Consider the following 25,468-nt stretch of genomic DNA (forward strand, 5'->3'; position numbering starts at 1 on the left):
CGTGATGCTTGGCGTGTTCTCTCTCTGTGCTCCTCCTCTATGTCACGATCCTCTTCCTCAGCTGCTCTCTCAGCTACCTTCTCAGACTTCTCGGAAGCTGGTGTCTTTCCTCTTGCAACCGCAGCTCTGCTCCTTAGCCGCGACGTTTGGATCTCCTCTGACTCTTCTCCACCAGCATCAGAATCGACCTCCATGGGGTCGATAATGGTTCTCTCGGACGTAGACAGGTCCCTACGTCGAGGAGATCGGCGAACAACACTCGCCATCGGACTAGGTGAGCGAACTCGATGGTCTACACGATCGGATGCTCGAGCACCGGATCGGGTGGTGGATCGGGTTGAGCATCGGGTTGGGGAAGCAAAACGTCTAGCCAGTGGTTGGGAATGTGGAACGTTTCCTCTTCCCTGGGATTCTCGAGGTTCGACGACATCACCTCCGGTTGTAGCAGCGGCGGAGGTTCATCTTCTTCCCTTTCTTTGGTAGGTCCTCATGTTCGGCTCCATTATCGAATCCTTGAGAAGAAAAACAACTAAGCCTCAAGATTAATAGGGTTAGTTCCCAAAGAAAATGAAAGGTCACTCGAGTTTGAGAGAGAATAGAAAGTAGGAAAACAAAAATCTCTAGGGTTGAGAGACTTATCAGTTTGTGCTGCTGAGGGAGAAAGGGTTCGAAACCCTTCAATAGAGTAGGGTTATTTGGTTTTGGGCTTCACCGAGAGTAGGCTTGGCATGTGGAATTTGGACTCCACTCGCAACCCGAGCATGGACACGATCAGGCGCGTCAAGTACGGTGTCGGGTTGACCCTCGGGTTCCTTAATTTCCTTTTTTTTCACTTTCTCTTTTTTTTTGTTTTTTTTATAAATATGCAAAAAATAGAAAATAAATCAAAATTAAGCATGGGATAAAAGATAAAAGATACCTTTGGGACTTCCTCCCAAGTGAGCTTGTTTAAAGTCACTAAGCTTGACTCTTCATGCTCCTTAAGCATGGGATCTAGGGGAAGAGGTTCTGGAATCCTTTCCACTAAAGCATGCTGGTTTAAATGATTCTCCAGGTTTTGTCCAGGTTCCAAAGCAAATGTGGTGTTGACTTCCTCAAGACATTTGACTTTTTTCTGTTTTTTCTTAGTGGAAAAACCTTGACCATCAATGGTTGGCCTCTTATTTTTTTTTTAATAATTCAATGGTTGGCCTCTTAATTCCCTTCTTCACATCAAACTCCATCTTGAAGTGCTCTCCATGCTCAATTCTGATATTGCCTTGCTTCACCTCAATCAAAGCACCTATTGTTGCCAAGAATGGTCTTCCAAGAATCAGTGGATCGTCTGGTTCCTTGTCTATATCAAGGATCATGAAGTCATTAGGGATTTCCATTTTTCCGATCCTGAGTGGCAAGTTTTCTAGGATCCCAATAGGATGTCTGACTGTTCTATCAGCTAGAACCAAATACAGACTACTTGGTTTAAAACTGGTGAAACCCATCTTGTTGGCAACTGACAGTGGCATAATGCTAACTGAAGCTCCAAAGTCGCAAAAGCAATTCTTGAAAATCCGAAGTCCTATCGAGCATGGCAAAGTAAAAGAGCCAGGATCCTCCAATTTTTCCTCGATTCGCAGCTCAGGATCTAAGCACACTTCACTCCTGAGAATCTCAAACACAATCTCCTTGACAGCCTCCTTAACCTCATTCTCCAGCCGAGCTGCCTCCTTGGCAGCTTCCTCCTGAAGTTTTTGTGGTGGCAAAAGCTTAGGTGGTGGAGCTTTATGCTTGGCCATACGCCCTGCAAGCGCCTCCAGTTGTATGTCAAGTGCAGCATTGAACCTTTCCTCTAGTTCCCCTTCTGGTGCTACAGGTAGTTGAGGCTGATCTATTGTTTCAACATGTACTCGATGTATCATCCGATCACCATCATCGGGTAGGTCATCGGGTTCAGCTTCGGGTGGTTCTTCGATTTGTGATTCTCTAGCTAGTGCTCGATCATCAACTCGATCAGTCTCCTCGGGTGAAGGCTCGGGTTCATACTCGGATATGTAGTATTTGGCCTCATTTATCATTGGGTGATCCATATCCTCCCCATCTTGAATATCACTGTCCTCAGTGAGGTAATTCTCATAGTCATCATCAAGGAAAATGGCTTGGGCGGTGGCATAGTCTTTAGGGTTCTAAATAGCTTTACCTGGTAGCTGGTTGATCTTTGGAGCTGGTTGGTTGTTGTGGTGGCCTTTTAGGTACCTCAGCTTAGTGTTGAGCGAATCATACTTGGCGTTCAAATCATTGTATCCTGAATCGATCTTGTTGCTCATCTCTGCAAAACGTTTTGCGGTGTCCATAACAGCTGATACATGATTCTGAATCATATGCTGAATTAGGCCGCGTAGTTCAGCTTCTTGTGATTGATTCTGCGGGCCTTGGTGTTGTTGGAATCCAGTTGATGCAATGGGTTAGTGGTAGTTTCCAGAATACTGCTGCTTAGGTGCATAGCCTTGATTGTACTGGACAAGAGGCTTCTGTTGGACCTGGTTCCCTTGAACTGCAGATGGGTAGGTTTGGTCCTGAGGATTGGCAACATTCGGGTTTCGGTAGGGCAGATTCGGATTCGGCTTATAATTGTTGTACCCTTTGTTGTAACCTCCCTGGTTGTTGATGTAGTTAACATCCTCTATCTGAAAATTCTCCCCATCTTGTTGTAAAAACTGCTCTTCCTCTAATATGGCATGAACATGCTGCTTCTGGTTGAGGAGCTTGTCGAGCTTGTCATTGAGGGCTTTCATGTCCCTCTTGTACTTGGCATCTTCCTCTCCTGTAGATCGCACAGTACGATTGTATTCTTCATTGTAATTGCCATCAGATTGAGCCAAGTTCTCCACTAGGTCCCAACCTTCATCAACATCCTTGTTAAGGAAGTTACCATTGCTTGCGGTGTCCAGCAACATCCGTATCTTGGGGACCACTCCTCTGTAAAGTGTACTCAGCAATGAAGCATTGCTGAAGCCATGATGAGGACATCGGGTCGTGTATCCCTTGAAACATTCCCAAGCTTCACTGAACGTTTCATTGTTCTTCTGAACAAAGCTGGAAATGTCATTTCGTAGCCTTGCGGTTCTGGAGTTGGAGAAGAATTTGGCCAGGAATGCTTTCTTGCACGCTTCCCAAGTGGTGATGGACTCTTTGGGGAATGATTTCTCCCAGAGGTGCGCTTTGTCTCCCAAAGAGAATGGGAAACCTGGAGTTTGAATCCATCCTCACTAACTCCATTTATCTTGGTGAGGCTACAGAGCCTATCAAATTCATCCATATGATCCAATGGGTCCTCCATTGGCAATCCATGAAACTTGTTGCTTTGTATCATCTGGATGAGACTACTCTTGATGTCAAAATTATTGTTCTGGACAGCAGGTGGCACAATGCCATTCCTTTGGGTGTGAGTAGATGGGGCATCTCCTGCTCCTATGTTGGTCCTTGCTTGAGGAGCTGGTGGACCGTTTTGATTATTCATTGTCTCCTCAATGATTGCTGGTTGTGGTTGAACTTGTTGTTGTCTGAGTAGCCTAGGTCTGTCGATGTTGTCGATGAAAGGACTCAGGTTCTAGCTACCTCTGGATCGTGTTTGAATGCACCGGTAGGTATCCGAGTGTGTACAAGAGGGTCTACTCGATCCAGGTGATCGAGTGACGAGTCGGGTGGGTGCTCGGGTTGTACCTGAGATTCAAAACAAACAAAGCGAAAGCAAACAAGTCAGTTTCCGAACCAATATAAACAAAAGAACTTGATCTAGCAAGTGCTGAAATCCTAAACGTAGCAAAATAAATTCAACCAAATGGCAATGGCGCCAAATTGATAAACAGGTTTTCACCAGGGTATCAATTCCCTATGCAATTGTAGTACAAAGGGTTATCAATCCAAATGGTTGTTTATGCTAGCAGGAAGGATGAGATCAGAACAATGCAAGTCAAGCCAAGTAATAATAGGGGTTTAGTCTAACAATCCTAAAATAATAAAAGAAAAAAATATAAACAAAGAACCACACGATCTAAGCACTCGATGCAAGCATTCGAGTACAGGTCAGGTGGAACGATCGAGTAAGCAAATGTGGTATAAACAACTCGAGAGGTTACTCGAAGCAGGTGATCATGTTCCTGTTCGGGTAAGTGGTCGAGTGATGAATGAAAATGCAAGCAATTAAAATACGAAAGCTTCTAAGGATGAGGTAATCAAATCCTAAGTATTCCTGATCAGTACACATGTATTACATGCCTCAAGCAAAAATTTCCTAGACAATGAATCTCTAAAATCTTGTTAAAACACTCTCGTGATAGAAACAATCAACCTTGATCACTCCCCTACCCAACTCTCGTTTGAGAAAGATGACCAAGCAGGCATTAAGATCCGATTCATTATTGTCAGTAAACCCCTTACTCATCTAATCTCTTAGGCTAAGTGAGTAAACCTCTAGCATTGGTTGATTCAAGCATCTCATCTACACCTCTCGGTGGTAAAACACCTTAGATCTAATCTCACCCTCTCGGTTTGTTGACAAAATTAAGAACACCAATCTAGAAGGAAATCTATCAAACAAATACAATCAAACTAAGACATCCTAACCGATCAAGAACACAAAATCATCTGTCCCATTCCTAGAAACTTTACTACACTACTCGGAAATCATAGCAAGAAACATAACAGCATATATGAACGAAAACTGCATTATAATAAACGGTAGAGTAGAGAAATAAGAATACAAAGTAGAAATCTAAAGAAATGACAAAAAGTTATGAAATAAATCCTAACAAAAAGTGAAAAAAGTTTTGAGTCGCTCAGTTCTCTCTTAAAAGCTCTCGCTCTCTGGTTTGAGGGTCTGCGGCGTGCTCGTTTGCAAGGAAGGAGAGGAGGGGTTTATATATGGAAACCCCTTTGACCTAGCTTCCCAGTCCTGCCCGAGGGTCTACTCGATGGGGTACACGAGGATGAGGTCGAGTTAGTCCTCGGGTAGATCTTCGGGTTGTTCTTCATGCTCTTGATGGCTCCTTCGGGTACATGCTCGGGGTTGTCCCTGTTTTTCCCCAATTTAGGCTCTTAAGCACATGTTTTCATCCAAAATATGCAAATGCAAAAATGCAACACCCTAAATGGCCTAAAAGTGAATTCCTACAGTTAATGACCTAAAAATGTTAAGTTAAGGGTATGAACAATGCAAAATATGGACAAAAAAGGATGCTAAAAACATGTAAATTAGAGAGTTATCAATTCCCACCGCAGACAGATGTTTTAGGTGCTTTGGCTTTCCTTATACGCTCATATATAGCTTGACTAGTCAGAGATGCTGTTGGATCGCCATTCAATGAATCTTTTCCCTTCAGAAAGTCCTTTTTATTCTTCCGCATCGGATGACTTGTAGGAAGAAATCTCCTATGACAGTCAAACCAACATGTTTTCCTCCCAGCTGGTAATTGAAAAGCACCAGTGTCATCCATACAAATTGGACATGCTAATCTTCCGTGTGTCGTCCATCCCGACAACATACCGTACGCTGGAAAATCTCTTATTGTCCACATAAGAACAACTTTCATGTTGAAATTTTCAGATAGTGAGATATCATCAGCCTCAACCCCATTATACCATAAATCCTTTAACTCATCGATTAATGGTTGGAGGAAAACATCAAGGCTGGCTCGTGGGTGGTTTGGTCCGGAGTTCAGAATCGTAAGAAATAAATACGTTGTTCATGCACATATCCGGAGGTAGGTTGTATGGAGTTAAGATCACAAGCCACAAAAAAAATGATTTTTGGACACCCCAAATGGATTAAAACCATATGTACATAACCCAAGGTAAAAGTTTTGTGGCTCTTGCGCAAATGTGGGATGTAAATGTTGGAAAGTCTTCCATTCAGGCGCATCAGATGAATGACACATTACTCCATCTTCTGAATCATGCTCAGCATGCCATCTCATTGATGATGCGGTCTTCTCTGATTGGAACATCCTCTTCAATCTATCAGCAATAGGTAGATACCACATACGACTAAAGGGTATTCTAGTTCTACCCTCACTACTTTTGTACCTTGGCTTCCCACAAAACTTGCAATGCTCCAAATTCCCATCTTCTTTCCAAAAGAGCATACAATTCTCTATACATACATCAATTGTATGGTATGGCAATCCTATCTTTTGCACTAAAGTCTCTGTCTCGTAGTATGAACCAGTAGCTTGATTACCCTCTGGTAAAACCTCTGTAAACAATTCAGCCCAATCGTCCATGCATGCCTCAGACAAATTATTGTCTACCTTGATGTTCATGAACCTAGACGCCAATGATAGTTGCGAATGACCTTCATGACATCCATCATAAGGTGGAGTATTTGCAGCATCTAACATGTCGTAGAACCGTTTCGCCTCTTGAGTGTGTTCGTCATGGATATGATCATATCCACTTTCATATTCATGATACTCATTAAAAGGCATGGTACCATGAAATGCATCATTCACCATCTCAGCATATACATTTCCCTCAAATCTTATTGGTTGACTACAAGGTTGACTACCATGCTGACTACTAGTACTAGTATAATCTGTATTAGGATAATGACTATTGGTTCCTACCCCTAGCACGTCATAATCTTCACCATGTTCAGACCATACATAATAATTTGGCATAAATCATTTACTATGCAAATGATTAGATATTGTCGTACCATGCAAAAAAACATCGTTCTGACATTTTACGCAAGGACAGTAAAACCTACCTCCATTGTTTTGTGTTATAGGCTGGCTGTTTGCGAAATTCATGAACCGCTCCACCCCCACCAAAAATTCTTTAGAAATATTATTTGTTCTTCCATCAATCCGATTATACATCCACTCTCGAGATGAATTCCACATATTTTTTTAACACTCTTTTTTTCTTCCCCTCTACAAAAAGACTCTTCTTTCTTTTTTTTTCCTTTCCCTCTAAAAAAACAATTTTTTTTTTCTTATCCTCTAAAAAACTCTTTTTTCTTACGTCTTTCTACTTACACACTAATGAGCGATGTGATATATATAGTATAAACTTTGCGACTCTTTTGCGACTGAAAAGAATACATTGCAAATTACGACTATTTTGTCACTTTGTAACCACATAATAGAGACAAAATAAAGGTCTCAAAAGTTCAGCACAAACGCAAACTTCAACATTTACCACGTTTTTTACCGACATCACTGACCGACTGATTTGCGACGCTTTTGCGACTACAAACAAAACCGTCGCAAACTACGACTGGTTTATCACTCTTTTACCACATAATAGAGACAAAATAAAGGTCGCAAATGTTCAGTACAAATGCAAACTTCCACATTTCCCACGTTTTTACCGACATCATTGACCGACTGATTTGTGACTATAAATGTTAAAGCAAACTAGAAGTGGCAAATACGTCGTGATTTTAAGACAGCTTTGCGACTCTTCTTGCCGACTAAATGTTCAGTCTTTAATTCGTCATAAATTGTGATTATTTTGTGACTAATGTTTTATTGTCGAGACATTGTTCCAAAACAGTCGCATAATAGCAACGCGTTTGCGACTGAAATTTGGTGTCGTAAATTGGCGACTCCTTTACGTCTAGTATTTTTGTCGTCGTTAGCCCGTCACAAACATGTCGCAAAACGGTCACAAAAGTTTGCGACTAAAAGTTCAGTCACATAAAGTAGTCCCAATCTGCATGTTTTCGTGTATGGTATATCTTGAGCAAAAAAGTAAGCATTTCCCTTCAAAGACACAGCGCCGCAATATAAATCAAAGATGGGAGGGAATTCAACAACCCTCCATGAATTAGAGTTAAAATAGTAGATTTCTAAGCTTTGACGTTCTTTGTCTTCAGAAAAAAACCTCATGATTTTGTGGTTACGGTTATTGTTGTCGTATCCCATTGTGAAATTGTCTGTATAACAAAAAATAACCTCGAATTGTTTTCTTAATCGAATCCATCTGATTTGCCCTAGATAAGGGTTCCATACCATGAGCCTCTCCGTCGGTCCTTGGTAACACATAGCAATAAGCTGTCGCAGTGATAGACTTCATGAAGTACATCGACTTGGTTGAGTTCACTTATTTGCTTTGTAGATGTTGGAACTATAATTTTGACGAAGTTGCTTCTGCCAATTTTCTGGTGATGTCCGCTACCGTCATCATCTTCGTTGCGGATTCCTTGGAGATTGAATCTCAAGGAACAAACCTTAGAATCCATAACCGTGAACCCTAAAAACTGCTGTGTTTCTTTACCAAAAATCTGATGCTTAGATAAAGCGTTCCACGACTTGCAAGTACATCGCACTGCGCTCAAAGATGTTAGCTGAACCCTACATAGTATCTCCCCTACCAAATCCACAGAAAGATCTGACATTTTTGTCATTATTCTTATAAGTTTTCTAACTTCCTACACTTTTGCGGCTACTCTTTTCTGAGATATAGATATATGTGGAGACAAATTGTTAGGTTACGACACGTTCCTTTCTTTAGTGTGAGTTTTTGACTATTTTGGGTTCACCCCTTATACTAGGGGTGAACCTCTGTATTCACCCGCTTATAAAATAAGTAAATAAAATATGTATATATAACTGTAAAATAAAAAAACCAAATCGATATATAATTTCATTTTAATTATAAAATCTAAACTCTAACCATCTCATTTATAAACTCAAACTGGTATTTAATTTTGTTCTAGTTGTAAAAGCTAAACCCTAACTACATCATTGGTAAACCAAAACTGACATATAATTTAGTTCTAATTGTAAAATCTAAACCCTAATCACCTTATTTGTAAATCCAAACTGACATATAATTTCGTTCTAATTGTAAAATCTTAACCATAATTCTCATTTAAACCCAAACCAATATATAATCTTGTTTAATTATAAAATACTAGATGAGGACCCGCCTGATGTGCGGGTTTAAAATTTTATAAATTAAATAAAATTTAATAAAAATATATTAAAATTTATTGTACATTATTTATAAATTTTATTTTTGTTGTAATACATTGATTTATACTCATTTACAAATCTTTTATGTATGTTACTATTAAAAGTGTAGTTTTTACACCTAAATATACTCTGTATCACAAGTTTATTCTTTATTACCACCTAGAAAATGTCTATATGAATACATTAAGCTAACTATTTTACTTTCACTTATGTATAGTTCTTTAATTACTAAAATTGTTGGTTCAAAAAACATTTTGAATAAAAAATATACAGAATGTACTAATCATTGATGTATCATCACAATAATGTATGACCACCATGGAGAAAACCTCGGCTCCACCCTCATCTCTTATGGAGAGAACCTTGCGTCCAACCTCCTCCACCATGGAAAGAACATTGGTTCCGCCTTCCTCCCTTGGGGAGATAACCTTGCGTCCAACCTCCTTCACCTTCCTCCCTTGGAGAGATAACCTTGTGTCCAACCTTCTCCACCATAGAGAGAACCTCGGCTCTGCCCTCCTCCTGTGTGAAGAAAACATGTTCACGTCTTTTTGCTATCTCAAAATGGCATGCTCCAACAACCAATGGAAGTAAAAACCTTTTTCTAACGTCACAAAATCTTTTGATAGTAACTAATGTTAAATTTCTCAATGTATTCGTGGCAGTGTCTTTGACACACCATGATGTAGCCTATGTCTCTGTAACGCCTCAACCGCCACCTTGCCTATGTCATAAAATCGATTTTTATTGTAACAACCCATCCTGTGGACCCCACTAGCCCCCTCTAGCTGCTCCAACCGATCGTCCATGGACCCTACTAGCCCCCCGCTAGCCGGTCCAACAGACTCCAAGCTGGCCCTACAGGGCATCGATCCTAACCCATCACTGTGGATATCCAAATCCACCAGTAGGTTATTGGTGCGTTAGGCGTTCCTCGAACCCTGGTCCCCACCCTTTAACAACCTTCCCACAGGAAAAGCTGTCACCAATTGATCTACAGGTCAACCGACACCTCCACATGGTGTCGACTGACACTCCTTACAGCCTTCGCGCCTTCTTCGCATTGGTGTCGACCGACACAACATCGTTTTCATGTGATCTCCAGCGTCAATCCCCGTCCCAAAACACTTCCCACTCGACCAAGACATTCACAGGGGCAAATCCAAGCCACACAGACAAGAAAATCACACAAACATTCAAGAGGGATCAGTCACACAATTCATAGAAACACAAAACAAAGAATCTCAAGCTTAGATTAGCCATCGTCATGCATTCACCTTTCCAACAAGAAGATTCTAACCCTAAACCCACGAAAACAGCCTCCTAGCAAGCTTCTACCACTTTTTCAGCCTCATATCTCCACGCAGAAAGAAGGATCTCTCAAGAATAGCTAGAAAACTCCAAAAACTTACAGGGAACTTTTTCTCTCTTTCTAAAACTTTCTGGAACGACAAATGAGCGGCCACAAAACCCTAAACTTCGACTTCCAGCTTAAATACCACGGTTTAGGGTTTTCCAAACCCAACATCTTTAATTCGACGATTTAAAACTAATGACCAAACCAAAAATTGTTGGTGTTAATCAACACCTTCCTTGATATTGATCGAACTCATCTCAAAACCTCAAAAATTTGTTTTGAAGTTATAGGTGTCGACCTGTGCTCTTTTATATTGATCAACACCTAAATCGAACACTCGGGGCGACTAATCAAAACATTATTGAACACAATAAAGCATGAATCAATAAAGAATTGAACAAATAATAAAACTTGTAGCATGCGATAAGTTAGAGATTATGAATCAAACATGTACAACAAAAGCATATGTCATGGATTCCATAAAGCAATTGAGTATGATAAAATCCTACTATATTAATTGGGAAGTACAAATATAAAATTAATCTAATAATGTGTAAAAATTTACATTCACTTATCATTAGAAAAGGTTAATTAATTAATTAAACATATTAATTAAACTTTATTAATTATTAATAAACAAAAAAGCGTAAACAAATCAAATTAAATAAAATCTACAAAAGTAAATAAAATATATTTGAATCTAAACTAATTTGTACTTGAAAAAAAATATTATTAAAAATTGAACAGCTAAAATTTTAAAATCTAACTTAATAAAATCTACAACTACAATTTTTACCAGGATTGTTTTTTATTTATCAAATATTTAATCAAAAAAAAAAATCTATATCAGTTCCGTTTAATAACTTAAATTTTAAAAACTAATAAATAACATAATAACAAAATAAATTATTACAATTAAAAAAAATCAGCATGCTGTTATACCTAGTAATATATTACTCAGATCAACGTGATACATAAGTCAATAATGGACACTCCATATATCATCATATTGAATGTTAAATAATATAAATTAATAAAGTATGAATCGATTGATTTCTTTGATTATCAACCAATCAATCGAAGTTATGTAATGGTAAATAATACTTATCTTAACAACGGTGATAAAGAGAATCGGAAAGAAGATGTCATCGAAAACGTAACTAAACAAAGTCGGGAGCGATGGTCTCTCATCTCGATGGAAGGGTTAGGTTGGTCGAAGATTTTTTATTTCAATTAGATAGTTAGGTTTAAAACGTATTGATAACGTATTAAAAATAAGAGAGTTTAAAGAACTGTTTGGTTGTTATAATCTAACAAATTTGAACCTACGCTGGTGTTTGTTTAAAGAACTGTCTGTTTGTTTAAACAACTGTGTATTGTAATAAAGAACGTATCAATTCTATATAATTCCATCAAATTATTACATTAATAGTTTAGATGGAATTATATACAATTGATGATAGTTGTAAAATATTATTTTATATAAACTTTAAACTACTATTAATGTAATAGTTTTATTTCCAATACATAACTAAAAAAAAAATCAATAATATTTAAGAATCAAATTTGATAAAAAGAAACATGAACTTATTATGGGGATTATGCAATTAAAGAGTAGAGACTATCAAAAACGCTCCCAGGCCCTCTTCCCAAGAACGCTGGTAAAAGAATGCTACTTCCTATTATCCAGATCTCAACCACCGAAAAGCACTGAACCAACCTTTTGAATTCTGGGAATCTGGTTGAAGAGTCCAGCAACTCAACTCCCCAAACCTCCCTAATCTGCATCTTCAAGCTGGACGTCCTCGATCTGCAGTAACACTATTGGTACATCTCGTTTCCCTATTACTCTCCTTAACCTTGTTTTACCTTCTATAACCCTTGCAAACCCTTGAAAACCGTTTTGAACCCTGATAAATCCACAAAACTTTAGTGCTCAAACCCTACGTGTGTAGACAAACCCGCAGTGTTTCAAACCTATCTAACAAAATGGACAGAAACATACCTTACCACCTCAAAGGAAAAGGTATAGAGCATGGCTACTCTCCACCCCCACGTAAACGTATCCGAGCACCAGACCTCGATACAACAGAGCTTGTTGAAGCAAATGCCCTTACTCTCATGGGAAGACTCACAAACCCGTCTGCTCAACGTCTATGGTCGTTGTTTCCCTTCCTATCAAACCGTTGGAATCTAAGGGGCTCAGCCACGGGCGCAGATCTTGGGAAAGGTTGCTTTCAATTCACCTTTGAGTATGAAGAGGACATGCAAAAGGTCTTGGACAACAGACCTTACTTCTTCGACCAATGGATGGTTATACTACAAAAGTGGGAACCAATAATCTCCGAGACTTTCCCAGCTATGATACCTTTCTGGATCGAACTACAAGGGCTCCCGAAACACTTCTGGCAACCAGAGATGCTACAAACAATTGCAGAAGAGTTGGGAGAATTCGTGGATCTGGAGATCACACCTGCAACGGCTAAGGTAAAAGTCCTAATCAACGGACTACAACCCCTAACAAAAGAAACGGTCGTCGAATTTGCTAATGGAAAAGAAGCAGTAGTATACCTGGACTACAAAAATCTTAAAAACCACTGCACACACTGCTTCCGTCTCACCCATGAAGTTAAAAACTGTCCGGGGCTAGCTAACCAAAAAGAGACGTATCACACCACTCAACGGCAACCTGAACCAACGGCCTCTCAGTCTATCTCCAGAAACTACTATGCCCCTCAGGACAATTTCACTGCACCAAAAGAGAGGACAAGGGCACCAGAACCGAGAAAGTATCCTGAGCATTCCTATAATCACATAAAGAGGAAAGCAGTAAACCTGGAGGATCGAGACTACTCTCAAGTGGAAACTAGATCGAATAACCACCCAATGATCTCCCATCGTAGATCTCCTGGGCGAGGCTCAGACCAACAAACCAGATCCTCTCAAAGAGATAGTCGCCTAAACTGGTCACACCGCGGAAATGAAAACCACCTCAGACGTCAAAATTTGGAATGGAGAGCAAAGACTGTATCCCCTGCTCTGCCCAGCCAAGAAACGTCCGTTTCGTCCAGAGCCCGTCGTCCCCCTCTGGAGAGGACAGCCACTAGTCCAGACCCAACTACCCCACCTCCACTGCAAACAATGTCAAGAGAACAAATTTTAAATGATCTCAGAGAAGTCACAATCCAGTATACGTCTTGTGTTGACCAAACTGAAAGTGCTGCAAGAAAAATGCGAGTGATCCATGGTGAGAGTAGGAATATGATGGCTACCACATCAGACTGTATTCTAGCGGCATCTACAGAACCAGTCCCTGATGCACCCTAAGGTTTACCTTCCCCAACAATTGGTTCTTTTACTCCAAGTGGAACCCTTCCTGAGGATTTACCAAGACCAATCACCCATGAGGTGGAGAACCAAAAGAAAAATAGAGGTCGACCACCATCATCAAAAGGTGCACCAAAAGCAAATAACACTTTACTGGGAGCAAAATCACAGAAACGAAACCTTACCATTGGTTCACCAAAGAAAAATCCAAAGCCTCAAGTGGGAAGGTCTAATACCTTGGGAGGAGCTGCAAAAGATAAAGAGTCACGAAACAAAGTATCTTCGACTGAAGCCGGACCATCAAGGACTGGTAAACAAAAGACCTCAAAACAGACTGGACCCAAAATTACCTTGTTCCCGACAAGCAAGAAACGAATAATGGATTTTCCAAATCTGCCAACTCCTCTTCCTTAAGGGTCTTGAGCTGGAACTGTTATGGGTTGAGGAATCCCATAACAGGCCAGAGGTTAAGGGATATCAAGAAGAAGATTTCCCCTGATGTATTATTCCTCATGGAGACTCGCAACTCGACAAAGTTTGTCCTCCAACACCTAGATTGGATGGGTTATTCCTCGTCCTTTCTAGTCCCTCCTTCACCAACCACAGCTGGGGGCCTTGCCCTGTTTTGGAAAACAAGCATAGACATTTAAATACTTCAATCGTGTCCAAACTATATTGATACAAAGATCTCATCAAAAGGAAAAGTGTTTTTCTCTACCTTTGTTTATGGAGAACCAGACAGCACAAAGCGTGAACTCATTTGGAATCAGATCCAAGAGCTAGATACCAGCAGAAGCGGTCCTTGGTTTCTCACCGGTGACTTCAATGATATAATAAATGATACTGAAAAGGCTGGTGGACCACAAAGAACAGAAGGATCATTTACTACTTTGAGGTCATTTATGTCTTCTTGTGATTTATATGATTTAAAACACACTGGCTGTTACCTGTCCTGGAGGGGTAAAATACATACTCATATGGTCCGATGCCGACTAGACAGAGCCATGTCAAACAGTGAATGGGTTGTTGAATTTCCCTCGGGTCGTAGTGAATATTTGAGATTTGAAGGCTCAGACCACTGTCCTCTGGTAACGTCGTTTAACCCTATCAAAAAAAGAAGGAAAAGCTTATTTAGATACGATAGGAGGTTAAAAGAGAATGTGGATGTGCATAATATAATACTCACTGCTTGGGCCTCTATTCCTGCAGGATCTGTTAATGAACGTATAAGCGCCTGTCGCCATGCTATAATCACCTGGAGTAAGGCCCAACATGAAAACAGCCAAAAGGAGATTAACGTGCTAAGAGAGAAGTTAGAAATATGTATGAAGTCTGATATAGACAACCAAGAAGAAATCTCCCTCATCAACATGAAACTACTCAATGCGTATAAGCAAGAAGAAGCCTTCTGGCAGCAACGTAGTCGACAGCTCTGGCTAACCTTGGGAGATAAAAACACCGGATACTTCAATGCTGCAACAAAAGGTCGGAGAGCTATTAACAATATTTTTGTCATGGAATCAGCGGCAGGAGCCCCGGTGTTTGAGGAAAAAGAGATAGTACCGGCTATAACAGAGTATTTCCAACAAATTTTTACCTCACAGGAAGGTGACAGGAGATCAGTCGTACTGGAAGCCCTAAACCCGTGCATATCCTCACAAGATAATGAAAAACTGACGATTATCCCAACTGCAGAGGAAATTCACAGAGCCTGCTTTGACATTAACCCGGATAAAGCCCCAGGGCCAGATGGCTTCTCAGCAAGTTTCTTCCAATCCAATTGGAACACAGTGGGGACTGAAATCATTGCGGAAATTCAAGCCTTCTTTGTATCTGGTGTTTTACCTCCGCAAATAAATCACACACATGTTAGGCTCATTCCCAAGATTCCAAGCCCACAAAGGGTTTCAGACTATAGACCTATCGCACAATGCTCAGTATACTACAAGATCATCTCCAAAATCTTAACCAAGCGATTACAACCTATTCTGCAGAAATGTATCTCCGAAAATCAATCGGCATTTGTGCCCCACAGAGCAATATCCGACAATGTCCTGATCACACATGAGACCCTACATTACCTGAAAACTTCAAATGCAAAAGTAAGGGTGTCCATGGCAGTTAAAACTGACATGAGCAAAGCTTACGACAGGTTAGAATGGGATTTTATTGAGGCAGTGCTGGAGAGAATGGGTTTTCACAAGATTTGGATCCAGTGGACCATGCAGTGTATTACCTCTGTGTCGTATTCTTACCTCATAAATGGCCAGGCTTTAGGATCGGTAGTACCAACAAGAGGCATCAGACAGGGAGACCCGCTTTCTCCTTACGTCTTCATCCTATGTAGTGAAGTGCTATCTAGTCTATGCAACAAGGCTCAGGAACAAGGAAGTCTTCCTGGTATCAGAGTGGCAAAAGCTAGTCCTCGAGTTAATCATTTATTATTCGCTGATGATACTATGTTCTTCTGTAGAGCTGACCATAAAAGTTGCTTGAAACTTAAACAAATACTGCAAAAGTATGAAGATGCATCAGGTCAGAAGATTAATACAGAGAAATCATCAGTCACCTTTGCTAAGAATACCAGTGCTGCGACCAAAGAAAGGGTAAAAAGAGATCTATCTATCTCAAAAGAGGGTGGTCAAGGTAAATACATGGGCCTTCCTGAGCTCTTTGGAAGGAAAAAGAAGGATCTGTTCACACAAATTGTAGATCGCATCAAACAAAGAGCAATCAGCTGGTCCTCAAGATTCCTATCTGCGGCTGGGAAGCTTACCTTACTCAAATCGGTCCTCTCTTCTATGCCCACATACACTATGACTTGCTTCAAACTTCCTAACGCCCTCTGCAAAAGAATCCAGTCTGCACTCACCAGATTCTGGTGGGACTCAAACTCCGGTAGGAAGAAGATGTGCTGGATATCCTGGAGGAGAATGACAAGATCGTTTAAACAGGGTGGTTTGGGTTTCAGAGAGATTAAGAATTTCAATGATGCACTACTAGCAAAACTCGGTTGGAGACTACTTACAAATCCAGAGTGTCTCCTGGCCAAAGTGCTGATTGGAAAATATTGTAAGTCTTCCTCCATGTTAGACTGCCCTATGTCTGCAAATGCATCACATGGTTGGAGGGGCATATGTATCGGTCGAGACCTACTGAAGAAAAGACTAGGCCGGCTTATCGGAAATGGTAAGGATACACCAATCTGGTACAGCCCCTGGTTATCTTTAACCAAGTCGGTGTGTCCAATGGGCCCTCCAACAGAAGCTTCAAGTTCACTGTGCATTGCGGACCTTATTCTCCCGGACTCGGGTGATTGGAATGTACCCTTATTAAGAGAAATCCTACCTGCCTACGAGCATGATATCCTAAAACTGAGGCCAAGTACAACAGGGGCACTAGATAAATGGGCTTGGCTACCAACCACGACTGGTATATACACGGCAAAATCGGGATACTATGAGGCACTTCAACTGAGCGAAAGAGGAGACAACCCTCTACCACCACCTCCAGCAACCGATTTTAACTGGCTCTCTTCCATTTGGCAATTAAGATGCTCACCAAAGATCAAAATGTTCCTTTGGAAACTGGCTCAAGAGGCACTCCCAGTGGGAGCAAAGCTACAACAGAAACAGATCGATGCAAACGTGGTATGCCCTCACTGTGGAGCCGAAGAGATGACTATTCATTTGTTCTTTCACTGCCCTTTTGCTGAACGTTTATGGCATATGGCTCCACTGTCCACCACACTCAGGACACAGGAAGTTAGTACAATCAAATCGGGCATCACCATCTCGGGAAAGCTGACAAGCCTCCCACCTACGGGCATAACTCTGGGTCCCCTCGCACCATGGATACTATGGTCGATTTGGACGACACGAAATCAAAAGATTTTTAACAAAGACCCCCAAACCCCTACGGAAACCCTATTAATGGTGATTGTACGTTGTCGAGAATGGCAAGAGGCCCAATCGAAATCCATGATCAAACCAGTCCAGAGACGCGACCCCCCGAGTTTCCCAAATCGGGGATCTGCCTTTGTGGCCTATTCGGATGCAGTCTGGCGAGTGGACAGCCACGCAGGTTTCGGATGGGTTTTCAAGGACCCAAACGACACCTTGATTTTGGAGGGGGAGTCGTCGACTCCGTTTGTGTCCTCACCGTTGATGGCTGAAGCTTTAGCAACTCTGACATCAGTAAGAGTGGCCATTGAATCGGTTTTCACCAACATCATCTTCGCTTCTGACTCGCTGAACCTTGTCAAAGCTCTTAATCGGGAGATCCAATCAAAGGAACTCCATGGGATTCTTCATGATATCCTCTCTCTATCCTCTCAACTTAGTCTGTGTTTTTTCAAATTTATCCCTAGGGAGTTCAACCATCGGGCAGATGCCCTTGCAAAAAACGCTTTATCTGTAATGAACCCGGTTTAATGAATGAAAAAGCAAGTGTTTGACCAAAAAAAAAAAAAAGAATCATGAACTTATTTTGTTTTTTCATATTCAATTGGTTACACAACCACTGATGTCTTTGTGAAATTTTCATTTACTTTTTATATTCTTTCGAATCATTGTCATTGTCAATTTTACATGATAGTTGTCATTGTTATTTTTACCGTCTGTTTTTTCGTTATACTCTTATTCTTCCTCTTCTTTGTCTGATTCCTCTTTTTTTCCAGTGAATAATTATTCAGAACCTTTTTGTTTTAAACTACCACACAATTTACTTTCTGTTTTAAAATACACACAACTTATTCTCAGCAAACTCCAAGATCAACATTATAACTTATTTTCTCATAAGATTTGTGCAATTCATGAAGACCAACATATCCACCACATGCACTCACTTATTGTTACTTTCACCCATTTACTCGGGTTTAGATACACATGTATTGAAACTTCTCAAACCAATAATGATACTTAAACTTTTTATAAAGTTTAATATTTATATTCATTGAACCTTTTAAAAGTTTCACTATATTTTAAACTTTGTAAAATTTAAAATTTATGATATTTTTAAAATTTATAAAAATTTAAAACTAAAAACTTTTAATAAATTACTAATTTTTTTTTAAGTTAAAAATATTATAAATATTGAAACATTTAAAAGCTTTTATTTGCTCAAATAAAACATCGGGCTGAACCGATTAAAATTATTAAATTTAGACATCTAAAGAATCAAGCTTCCTACTCATTCGTAGTTGGAAGTATATTAATTTATTTATAATGGTTCTCAGTCATTGTCTAAAATTTTCTAGCCGATGGGATGTTGTACAATACATGTCAAATTTAAACGAATTCTATAAATATTGATTAGTTATTATTTTCGAATATTTCTTTTATTTCTATATATTAATTTTTTTTCTGTTTTTCAACCGCTAACTCTGTCATTCAAAACGCTTATTAATGCTTAAAACCACAACCATGCGCTTTGTAATTTCTGCAACCACAATCGTAATCATTGTATTTAAACCAGTCAAGCCCTTAGCGCATGTGCAATAAGCAGGAAAAAGGGTATATTCTAGCATGTACTATTTCAAAAGTGTATTTTCTTACCCATCTTGCAAATCATCCAAAAACATCTTGGAAATCACATGAGCTTTCAATATCTTATAATAGTTATCCTTTGAGCAGCTGTGTTTTTCTTCAAAAGTCTTCACTTTCCACTTTCCACTTTCCAATGCTCCTCATAAGAACATTAGATTTACCATGGACATGGTTGTTTAGTCCCACACACCTCCGCTGACTTGTATTTCCCCATCTACTTATCTTTATGTTCCAACCTTCCTGTAATGCATAAGCTAATAAAGCTTCTTTGAAGTCCTCTAAACTATCAAATACTTGCTCTAAACCCCAGATCTCTTCTTCACATGGCTCAAATGCTTCGATATTATTAGGATGCTCCATTGATTTCCCAAAAAATACATTAATGACTCATGTCCATTTGTCCGCATCACACATCTTAAAACTCCTATTTGCATAACACAATCTCCCTTTCCTTATGCTCTTCAATAGGGACCTTATACCACATGTTTTGGCCATATAATCCCTCCCCCAACTCAGACTACAACTAGATGAAAAACTCTTCTGTTTTGCAGTCAATAGTTATGTCTTAAGCATTAATATAACCAATGTCTCCTACATGAATCTTTTGTGGTTTTAAGCATTAATAAGTGTTTTGAAGGATAGAGTTAACCAATGTGGTTTTAAGCATTTAATATAACCAATGTTTCCTATAAGCATTTAATCAAACACTTAGTGTGCAGTAAACAAATAAGACTCTATAGTCGTATAACTTAAAATTATTGTGTCCAAATGTCTACAAACTATAAATACCTCCAAAATCGAACTAATATTTGGGATCTACAAACTATAAATACCTCATTTTCGCTGATGGGTAAAGATAATAGTTCCTTTGATTCACGCCCATCCTTATCCTTGTTTCTTTTACACTTATCCTTTGCAGTTATCGTCATTCTATGTTCTCCATTTTCGGCAAATCCTTGTGAGTATCAGAAAACATAACACTAAAATCCAAAAAATTGGACCAAATGCAATGAGTCGATCTAGTATCACCCTGAATCACTAGCGGATCCAACGCTACCTAACCGAGAAACAAAGCATTTTTCTACCACAACGAGATAGAAAACACACCACGACTCGGTGTGAAATCATCTCTTAAACCACCTAAATAAACCCTATGACACAAAAACAACTACTAACACAGAGAATACCAAATCCTATACTGAAGAACAATTCAAATACAAGCTATTAGAACCTTATGATCGGAGAGTAGAACTTGTCCCAATAGCATCAACACCCCGAGGCGCAACATCAGAAAAGCTTGGTATCTCCGGTTTTCATTGTTCCGGTCCTAAACCAAAAACGGACAATACGTCCGACTGACCGACAAAGAGATGCGAAACAAAACCAGCAAGAGCAAAGGCTTCTCCGAACTAATCTCGCAAATCCAGAATGCTAATCAACTAAAGATAAGAAATTGGAGCACAAATTAGCATAGTTTCACCTCACGGTGCATTTCCGAATTGGCCACGTCGCATCTTCCTTGTTGTCTCTCTTCTTAGCCGGACTGAAACCAGAAAATTGAGGAAGCTCTCAAGAACGCGACTTTAAGGATGTCCTCAAATCTCGGCCACCGACGCACACAAAATCCTCTCCAATAACCGGTAGATTCAATAAAACCCAACTCAACCATTAATCTCCGGACAACTAGGATGTCCGGCATAGAGGTTCGGTGTAGCAAGAGACGCGGCCCAAGACCCAGATCCGAACCCTGAAGCTACATAGAAGGCCGCCCAGAGCAGCTTCGAACCACCACCATCAGCAGCCACGGGAGAGGAAAAACGAGCCGAGATCTCACTCCGTTGAGTCAGCCGCCGCACCATCACGACGCAACAGTTGAGCCACTCCTCAGCACATCCGGAGGGGAAGAGATCGAGTCACCCTACTACTACAACTTGATAATAAAAGCAAAGAAGGAGAGCAGAGCCCTCTCACACCGCCGGCGAAGCCCCGGACGGCGGAGAGGCAAACAAAACTCAGTTGGCGGCGACTGGGGATCTAGGGTTTTTGAGAGAGAAGGGTCGAGAGAGAAAACGCGTTTTGTGAAAATTGAATCCCACGGTAGACTTTGAGAACCTTCGAAAACTTCTCATGTGTATCCCAAATAGAACAAATATCTCTTTATTGGTTTTATAATAAAGCAACCTCAAAAATATTAAAAGTTAATTAAATAGTTTTTGTGTTTTATTATATATTTTTTCTACAAATCATAAAAATAAAATTATCTATATAATAAGTTCTATTATGCATAAGTTTAAATTATATATTAATATTATTTTAGTAAATATTAATTAAATTACTATAATTATATAAATCATATATCATAATTATTTTTACTAGGATATATTATATTAAAAATATAATTAATTAATCTAAATTTAAAAATATTTAACATATAATTCCCTATATATTAATAGAGAAGCACACTATTGAAAAAGTTGATGTGTCGCCACTGGAGAGCTTTGTGCAAAATACTCTTAAATTTTCTACTTAATTCCATTAACATGCCATTATGTTTATAAAAGAAACAATTAACTGAATAATAATTAGATATGTAATCATTTCTCACACACATTCAAATATCACATACTAAAACTAATTAAAAAATTGCATACTATTTTAAGGAAAATTTCACTTAAATTTCCTTACAAATATACAAGTAAAAGTTATATATATTGACTTCTTAAAATCAATATAAGTAAAATATTCTAATTAGGCTATAAAAACATATCAATTAATATAAAGTTAATAAAATAACGAACATATAACTTATTAAACATAGAAATTATTAACATAATCATATAAAAACAAAATGTTATTTTTATGTTAGTATTATTACCATAATAATTTAAATAACAAGCTTTCAATAGTTATTATCCCCTATATATTAATAGAGAAACATTTCATTGAAGACACTGATGTGTCGTCGCCAGAGCATTTTGGAGATTTAATTGCAGTTACGTATATCAAGATAAACATATTTACAAAAACGAGCCTTTTGATTTATTAAATGTGCCATTAAAACATATTAGGAAATATTTATTTTAGTAATATTTCTATAAATATGTCATTAAAATATATATGGTAATGTTTATTTCTATTAATTTAAAAAAATAAAACACTTAATCAACTATTAAAACCATAAAATATAGTTAATTATTTTTTTTATTATTTTCATAAAAAAATATAATTATAACTATTACTAAACTACATTCACAAACTATTAAAAACTTATTCATTTATTCAACATTTTAAAATGCAAAACTTATTCTCCGATTTAAAAAAAATCTGATGACTATTCAAATATATTGTAAAAATTAATTACCATAATAATCTTAAAAATAAATAACATTTCGTAAAAAAATTTAAATTTATTCACCAATTTAAATTTTTAAAATACAAAAATTCTGTGTCATATTTAAATTCTAATGACTATTCAAATATACTTAAAAATTTATCAAAAAATAACTACCGCAATAATCATAATAATAAGATATTGAATTTTTAATAATTTAATAATAAATGATGATCAACGATCTTAAACTGATATTGAATTTTTTTAAAATCTCAGACAGTCATTTCTTCCTATAAATTTTCAGCACTACTAAATTTTTTTATTATTACTTACCATTTTAATATATTTTTCTCATGGTATTTTTAAATTAGGATTAGTTAAAATTGATATTCGAATAACATTGTCTTATCAATGGCATATCAATCAAGATAATAATGTAAAATATAAAATATATGAATTTAATTTTTAAAAACACAAAAAGCAGATTACCATAACTAACAACATTTTATCATAACTAATAACATTTTATCAAAACTTTTTCTACATTTCACGAGTGAAACATATTTTTACACAAAATAATTAAATGCAAATTTGAATAAAACAAAACAATATTAGTAAAATTATTATTTTGACACTTTAGATTCCAAATATATAATAATTTTATTTGAATCATTTATCCCGCACATAGTGCAGGTTGTTACTTAGTAATTGATTATAGAAAGAACCCATGTTTTAGAAATCGCTAGGCGCTAGTCGGGGTGGGCCTAGCGCCTAGCGAGAAAATCGGAGATTAAACGGGGATTAATCGGGAACTAGTTTTAGGGTTATTTTATTAAATTAATAGTAAATTAAAAATACATAGTACTAAATATATGTATAATTCTGTTTATGTGAAAAGAAAAATATCAAATAAAATAGAAAGTTATAGTATTGTCTTTAATATTACGGTAAACACATAAAAACATAATTTTAAGAAAAAATTTATGATTTTAATTGAAAGTTTGTACATTAGTTATTGTAAAACATCATAAACTCTTAATTTAAATGTTTAAATAAGAAAAATATACATATTTGATTTATATTTTGGCTCCAAAAATAATCGGTATATACGAAATTAAGCGGGAATTAATCGGATTAGACAGTATAATCGGATATTCGATACTAGGCGGAGATTAGTCATTAATCGAGGCGAAGAGAGTGGGCCTAGCGATTTTACGGGGCGTAATCGGTGCTAGCCGGGGATTTTTAAAACAGGGGAAAGAACTATATTACCCCTGAATTATCTTCAACTCATTAAAAGAAACTTAATTTCTAATAAATATAGATTTATATATATTCATAAATAAATATAAATATGACAAAAAATTAGGGGATATCATGATGTGTGATTTATATATATATATATCTAAGTATGTAAACTAATTAGTCTCAATATTTAGTGTCATTATTCATTAAAAATGGAAATATTAATAACCGAAAAGGAGTATACGTTCTAATTGTATATTCATCTATGTGCTATTAAAAAGTAATGAGGCAATAACCCTTATAATTATAAATAAACTTAGTACCCAAAAAAATCATAATATATTTAAAATGAGTGACTATTAGATTATGCAAAATTGTTATAGTTACTCGATAAACCATAAATATAAAATAACATTTTCAAAACACATAAAAATATATTACCATAAATTTTAACATTTTATAAATATTTTCTTTACTACGATCACATATTTCACGGGTGAAATGTATTTTTACACGTATACGTTAATTTTGGAATTTCATTCATTTTTCATAGTGCTTTTTACATGTATTTTTATAATGATCGGTAAATTATAATAAATATTAACAAACCAACTAACTCAAAATATTTAAATAGCCTAATCAAAAAAAATAAATCAATAAATTAGATTATTTTCAGAAAATTTAGTTTAGAATCTGATTGTTACTAAAAACATTTTGTGTGGTTTAAAAATTAAATCAATAAATTATATTATTAAAATTTAAATCAATAAATTAGATTATTTTCAGAAAATTTTGTTTAGAATCCGATTGTTACTAACATATAATAAAATTAAATAATTAAACTACCGAGTAATTTAATATATGTTTTTATGGTTACATAAGAAACATGTAAAATTGTTATGATTACAAAATAAAACATAAGAATATATAAGTTTGATTTTTAAACCACACAAAAGATATGTTACAATAAATAGTAACTATCTAATTAGATTATTTTCAGAAAATTTAGTTTAGAATCCGATTTTCACTAACATATAATAAATTAAATAATTAAACTACCTAGTAGTTTAGTATATGTTGTTATGGTTACATAAGAAACATGTAAAATTGTTATCTAATTAGATTATTTTCAGAAAATTTAGTTTAGAATCCGATTTTTACTAACATATAATAAATTAAATAATTAAACTACCGAGTAATTTAGTATATGTTGTTATAGTTACATAAGAAACATGTAAAATTGTTATGATTACAAAATAAAACATAAGAATATATAAATTTGATTTTTAAACCACACAAAAGATATGTTACAATAAATAGTAACATTTTATTAATATTTTCTCTACCATAAAACCTCTTACACATTTAAAAATTTCACGAGTGAAACATATTTTTTACACGAAAAAATACAGATTTGAATAAATAAATAAAAACTTTAGTTACATATTATGTTTGACACAAACAATCATTGATTTTAAGATAATAATTTTAATCATAATAATTTTCTTTAAATCATTTATGTCGTGTATAGTGCGGATTGTTACCTACTAATAATTATATTATATGGAGGAAATACTTAATGGTCTCCCACACTACTACAGTTGCTTTCAAGAGCACTTACAACCGTAGAAATAATGTAGAGTCTCTTAATAAAAAAAATAATTAATATTTTAATTAGAAAAGATTATTAATTTTGTTATAATAA

The 25,468-nt window shown here is 37.0% G+C and overlaps 3 protein-coding genes, 1 long non-coding RNA gene, 1 other non-coding gene and 1 pseudogene across 5 annotated transcripts; 3 read left to right on the forward strand and 3 right to left on the reverse strand.

The window, feature by feature from the left end:
- Positions 1 to 2,988: 2,988 nt before the first annotated feature.
- LOC147941084 (small nucleolar RNA R71) lies at positions 2,989 to 3,095 on the forward strand. Its single transcript, XR_015562919.1, has one exon. It is a non-coding gene; the product is annotated as a small nucleolar RNA R71 (small nucleolar RNA).
- Positions 3,096 to 7,972: 4,877 nt separating this feature from the next.
- LOC147941085 (F-box protein At1g59680 pseudogene) lies at positions 7,973 to 8,377 on the reverse strand (annotated as a pseudogene).
- A 775-nt stretch (positions 8,378 to 9,152) lies between these two features.
- On the reverse strand, positions 9,153 to 10,758 carry LOC147941086 (uncharacterized). The gene is made up of 2 exons (XR_015562916.1): positions 9,556 to 10,758; positions 9,153 to 9,479 (listed from the first exon to the last, which is right to left on the reverse strand). It is a non-coding gene; the product is annotated as an uncharacterized LOC147941086 (long non-coding RNA).
- Positions 10,759 to 11,777: 1,019 nt separating this feature from the next.
- Positions 11,778 to 18,388, reverse strand: LOC147941087 (uncharacterized). The gene is made up of 12 exons (XM_087457309.1): positions 16,670 to 18,388; positions 16,418 to 16,564; positions 15,239 to 16,334; positions 14,828 to 15,114; positions 14,589 to 14,745; positions 14,360 to 14,493; positions 13,992 to 14,261; positions 13,827 to 13,888; positions 13,587 to 13,690; positions 12,886 to 13,446; positions 12,320 to 12,796; positions 11,778 to 12,224 (listed from the first exon to the last, which is right to left on the reverse strand). Exons 1-3 carry the CDS (start codon positions 16,925 to 16,927, stop codon positions 16,269 to 16,271), a joined length of 471 nt encoding a protein of 156 aa, XP_087313435.1. The 5' UTR covers positions 16,928 to 18,388; the 3' UTR covers positions 11,778 to 12,224; positions 12,320 to 12,796; positions 12,886 to 13,446; positions 13,587 to 13,690; positions 13,827 to 13,888; positions 13,992 to 14,261; positions 14,360 to 14,493; positions 14,589 to 14,745; positions 14,828 to 15,114; positions 15,239 to 16,268.
- On the forward strand, positions 12,304 to 16,251 carry LOC147941088 (uncharacterized). The gene is made up of 5 exons (XM_087458378.1): positions 12,304 to 13,597; positions 13,643 to 13,951; positions 14,380 to 15,381; positions 15,646 to 16,205; positions 16,243 to 16,251. The coding sequence occupies exons 1-5, from the start codon at positions 12,304 to 12,306 to the stop codon at positions 16,249 to 16,251; spliced, it is 3,174 nt and encodes a 1,057-aa protein (XP_087314504.1).
- On the forward strand, positions 17,214 to 18,074 carry LOC147941089 (uncharacterized). The gene has a single exon (XM_087458379.1). It carries the CDS (start codon positions 17,214 to 17,216, stop codon positions 18,072 to 18,074), a length of 861 nt encoding a protein of 286 aa, XP_087314505.1.
- Positions 18,389 to 25,468: the final 7,080 nt, after the last annotated feature.

Source organism: Camelina sativa, chromosome 7, assembly GCF_030686135.1.
Source record: "Camelina sativa cultivar CO46 ecotype springtype chromosome 7, ASM3068613v1".
NCBI classification, from domain to species: domain Eukaryota; kingdom Viridiplantae; phylum Streptophyta; class Magnoliopsida; order Brassicales; family Brassicaceae; genus Camelina; species Camelina sativa.

Coding starts and splice junctions, on each gene's coding strand:
- LOC147941088 (XM_087458378.1), top strand. CDS start 12,304: ATGGACAGAAACATACCTTACCACCTCAAAGGAAAAGGTATAGAGCAT. Junction 13,598..13,642: donor GATGGCTACCACATCAGACT/GTATTCTAGCGG, acceptor ATGCACCCTAAG/GTTTACCTTCCCCAACAATT. Junction 15,382..15,645: donor CATTAACCCGGATAAAGCCC/CAGGGCCAGATG, acceptor AGAAATGTATCT/CCGAAAATCAATCGGCATTT.
- LOC147941087 (XM_087457309.1), bottom strand. CDS start 16,927: ATGCACAGTGAACTTGAAGCTTCTGTTGGAGGGCCCATTGGACACACC. Junction 16,565..16,669: donor CCAGGAGACACTCTGGATTT/GTAAGTAGTCTC, acceptor ATTCTCCTCCAG/GATATCCAGCACATCTTCTT. Junction 16,335..16,417: donor AGAGGACCGATTTGAGTAAG/GTAAGCTTCCCA, acceptor TTGTGTGAACAG/ATCCTTCTTTTTCCTTCCAA.
- LOC147941089 (XM_087458379.1), top strand. CDS start 17,214: ATGTTCCTTTGGAAACTGGCTCAAGAGGCACTCCCAGTGGGAGCAAAG.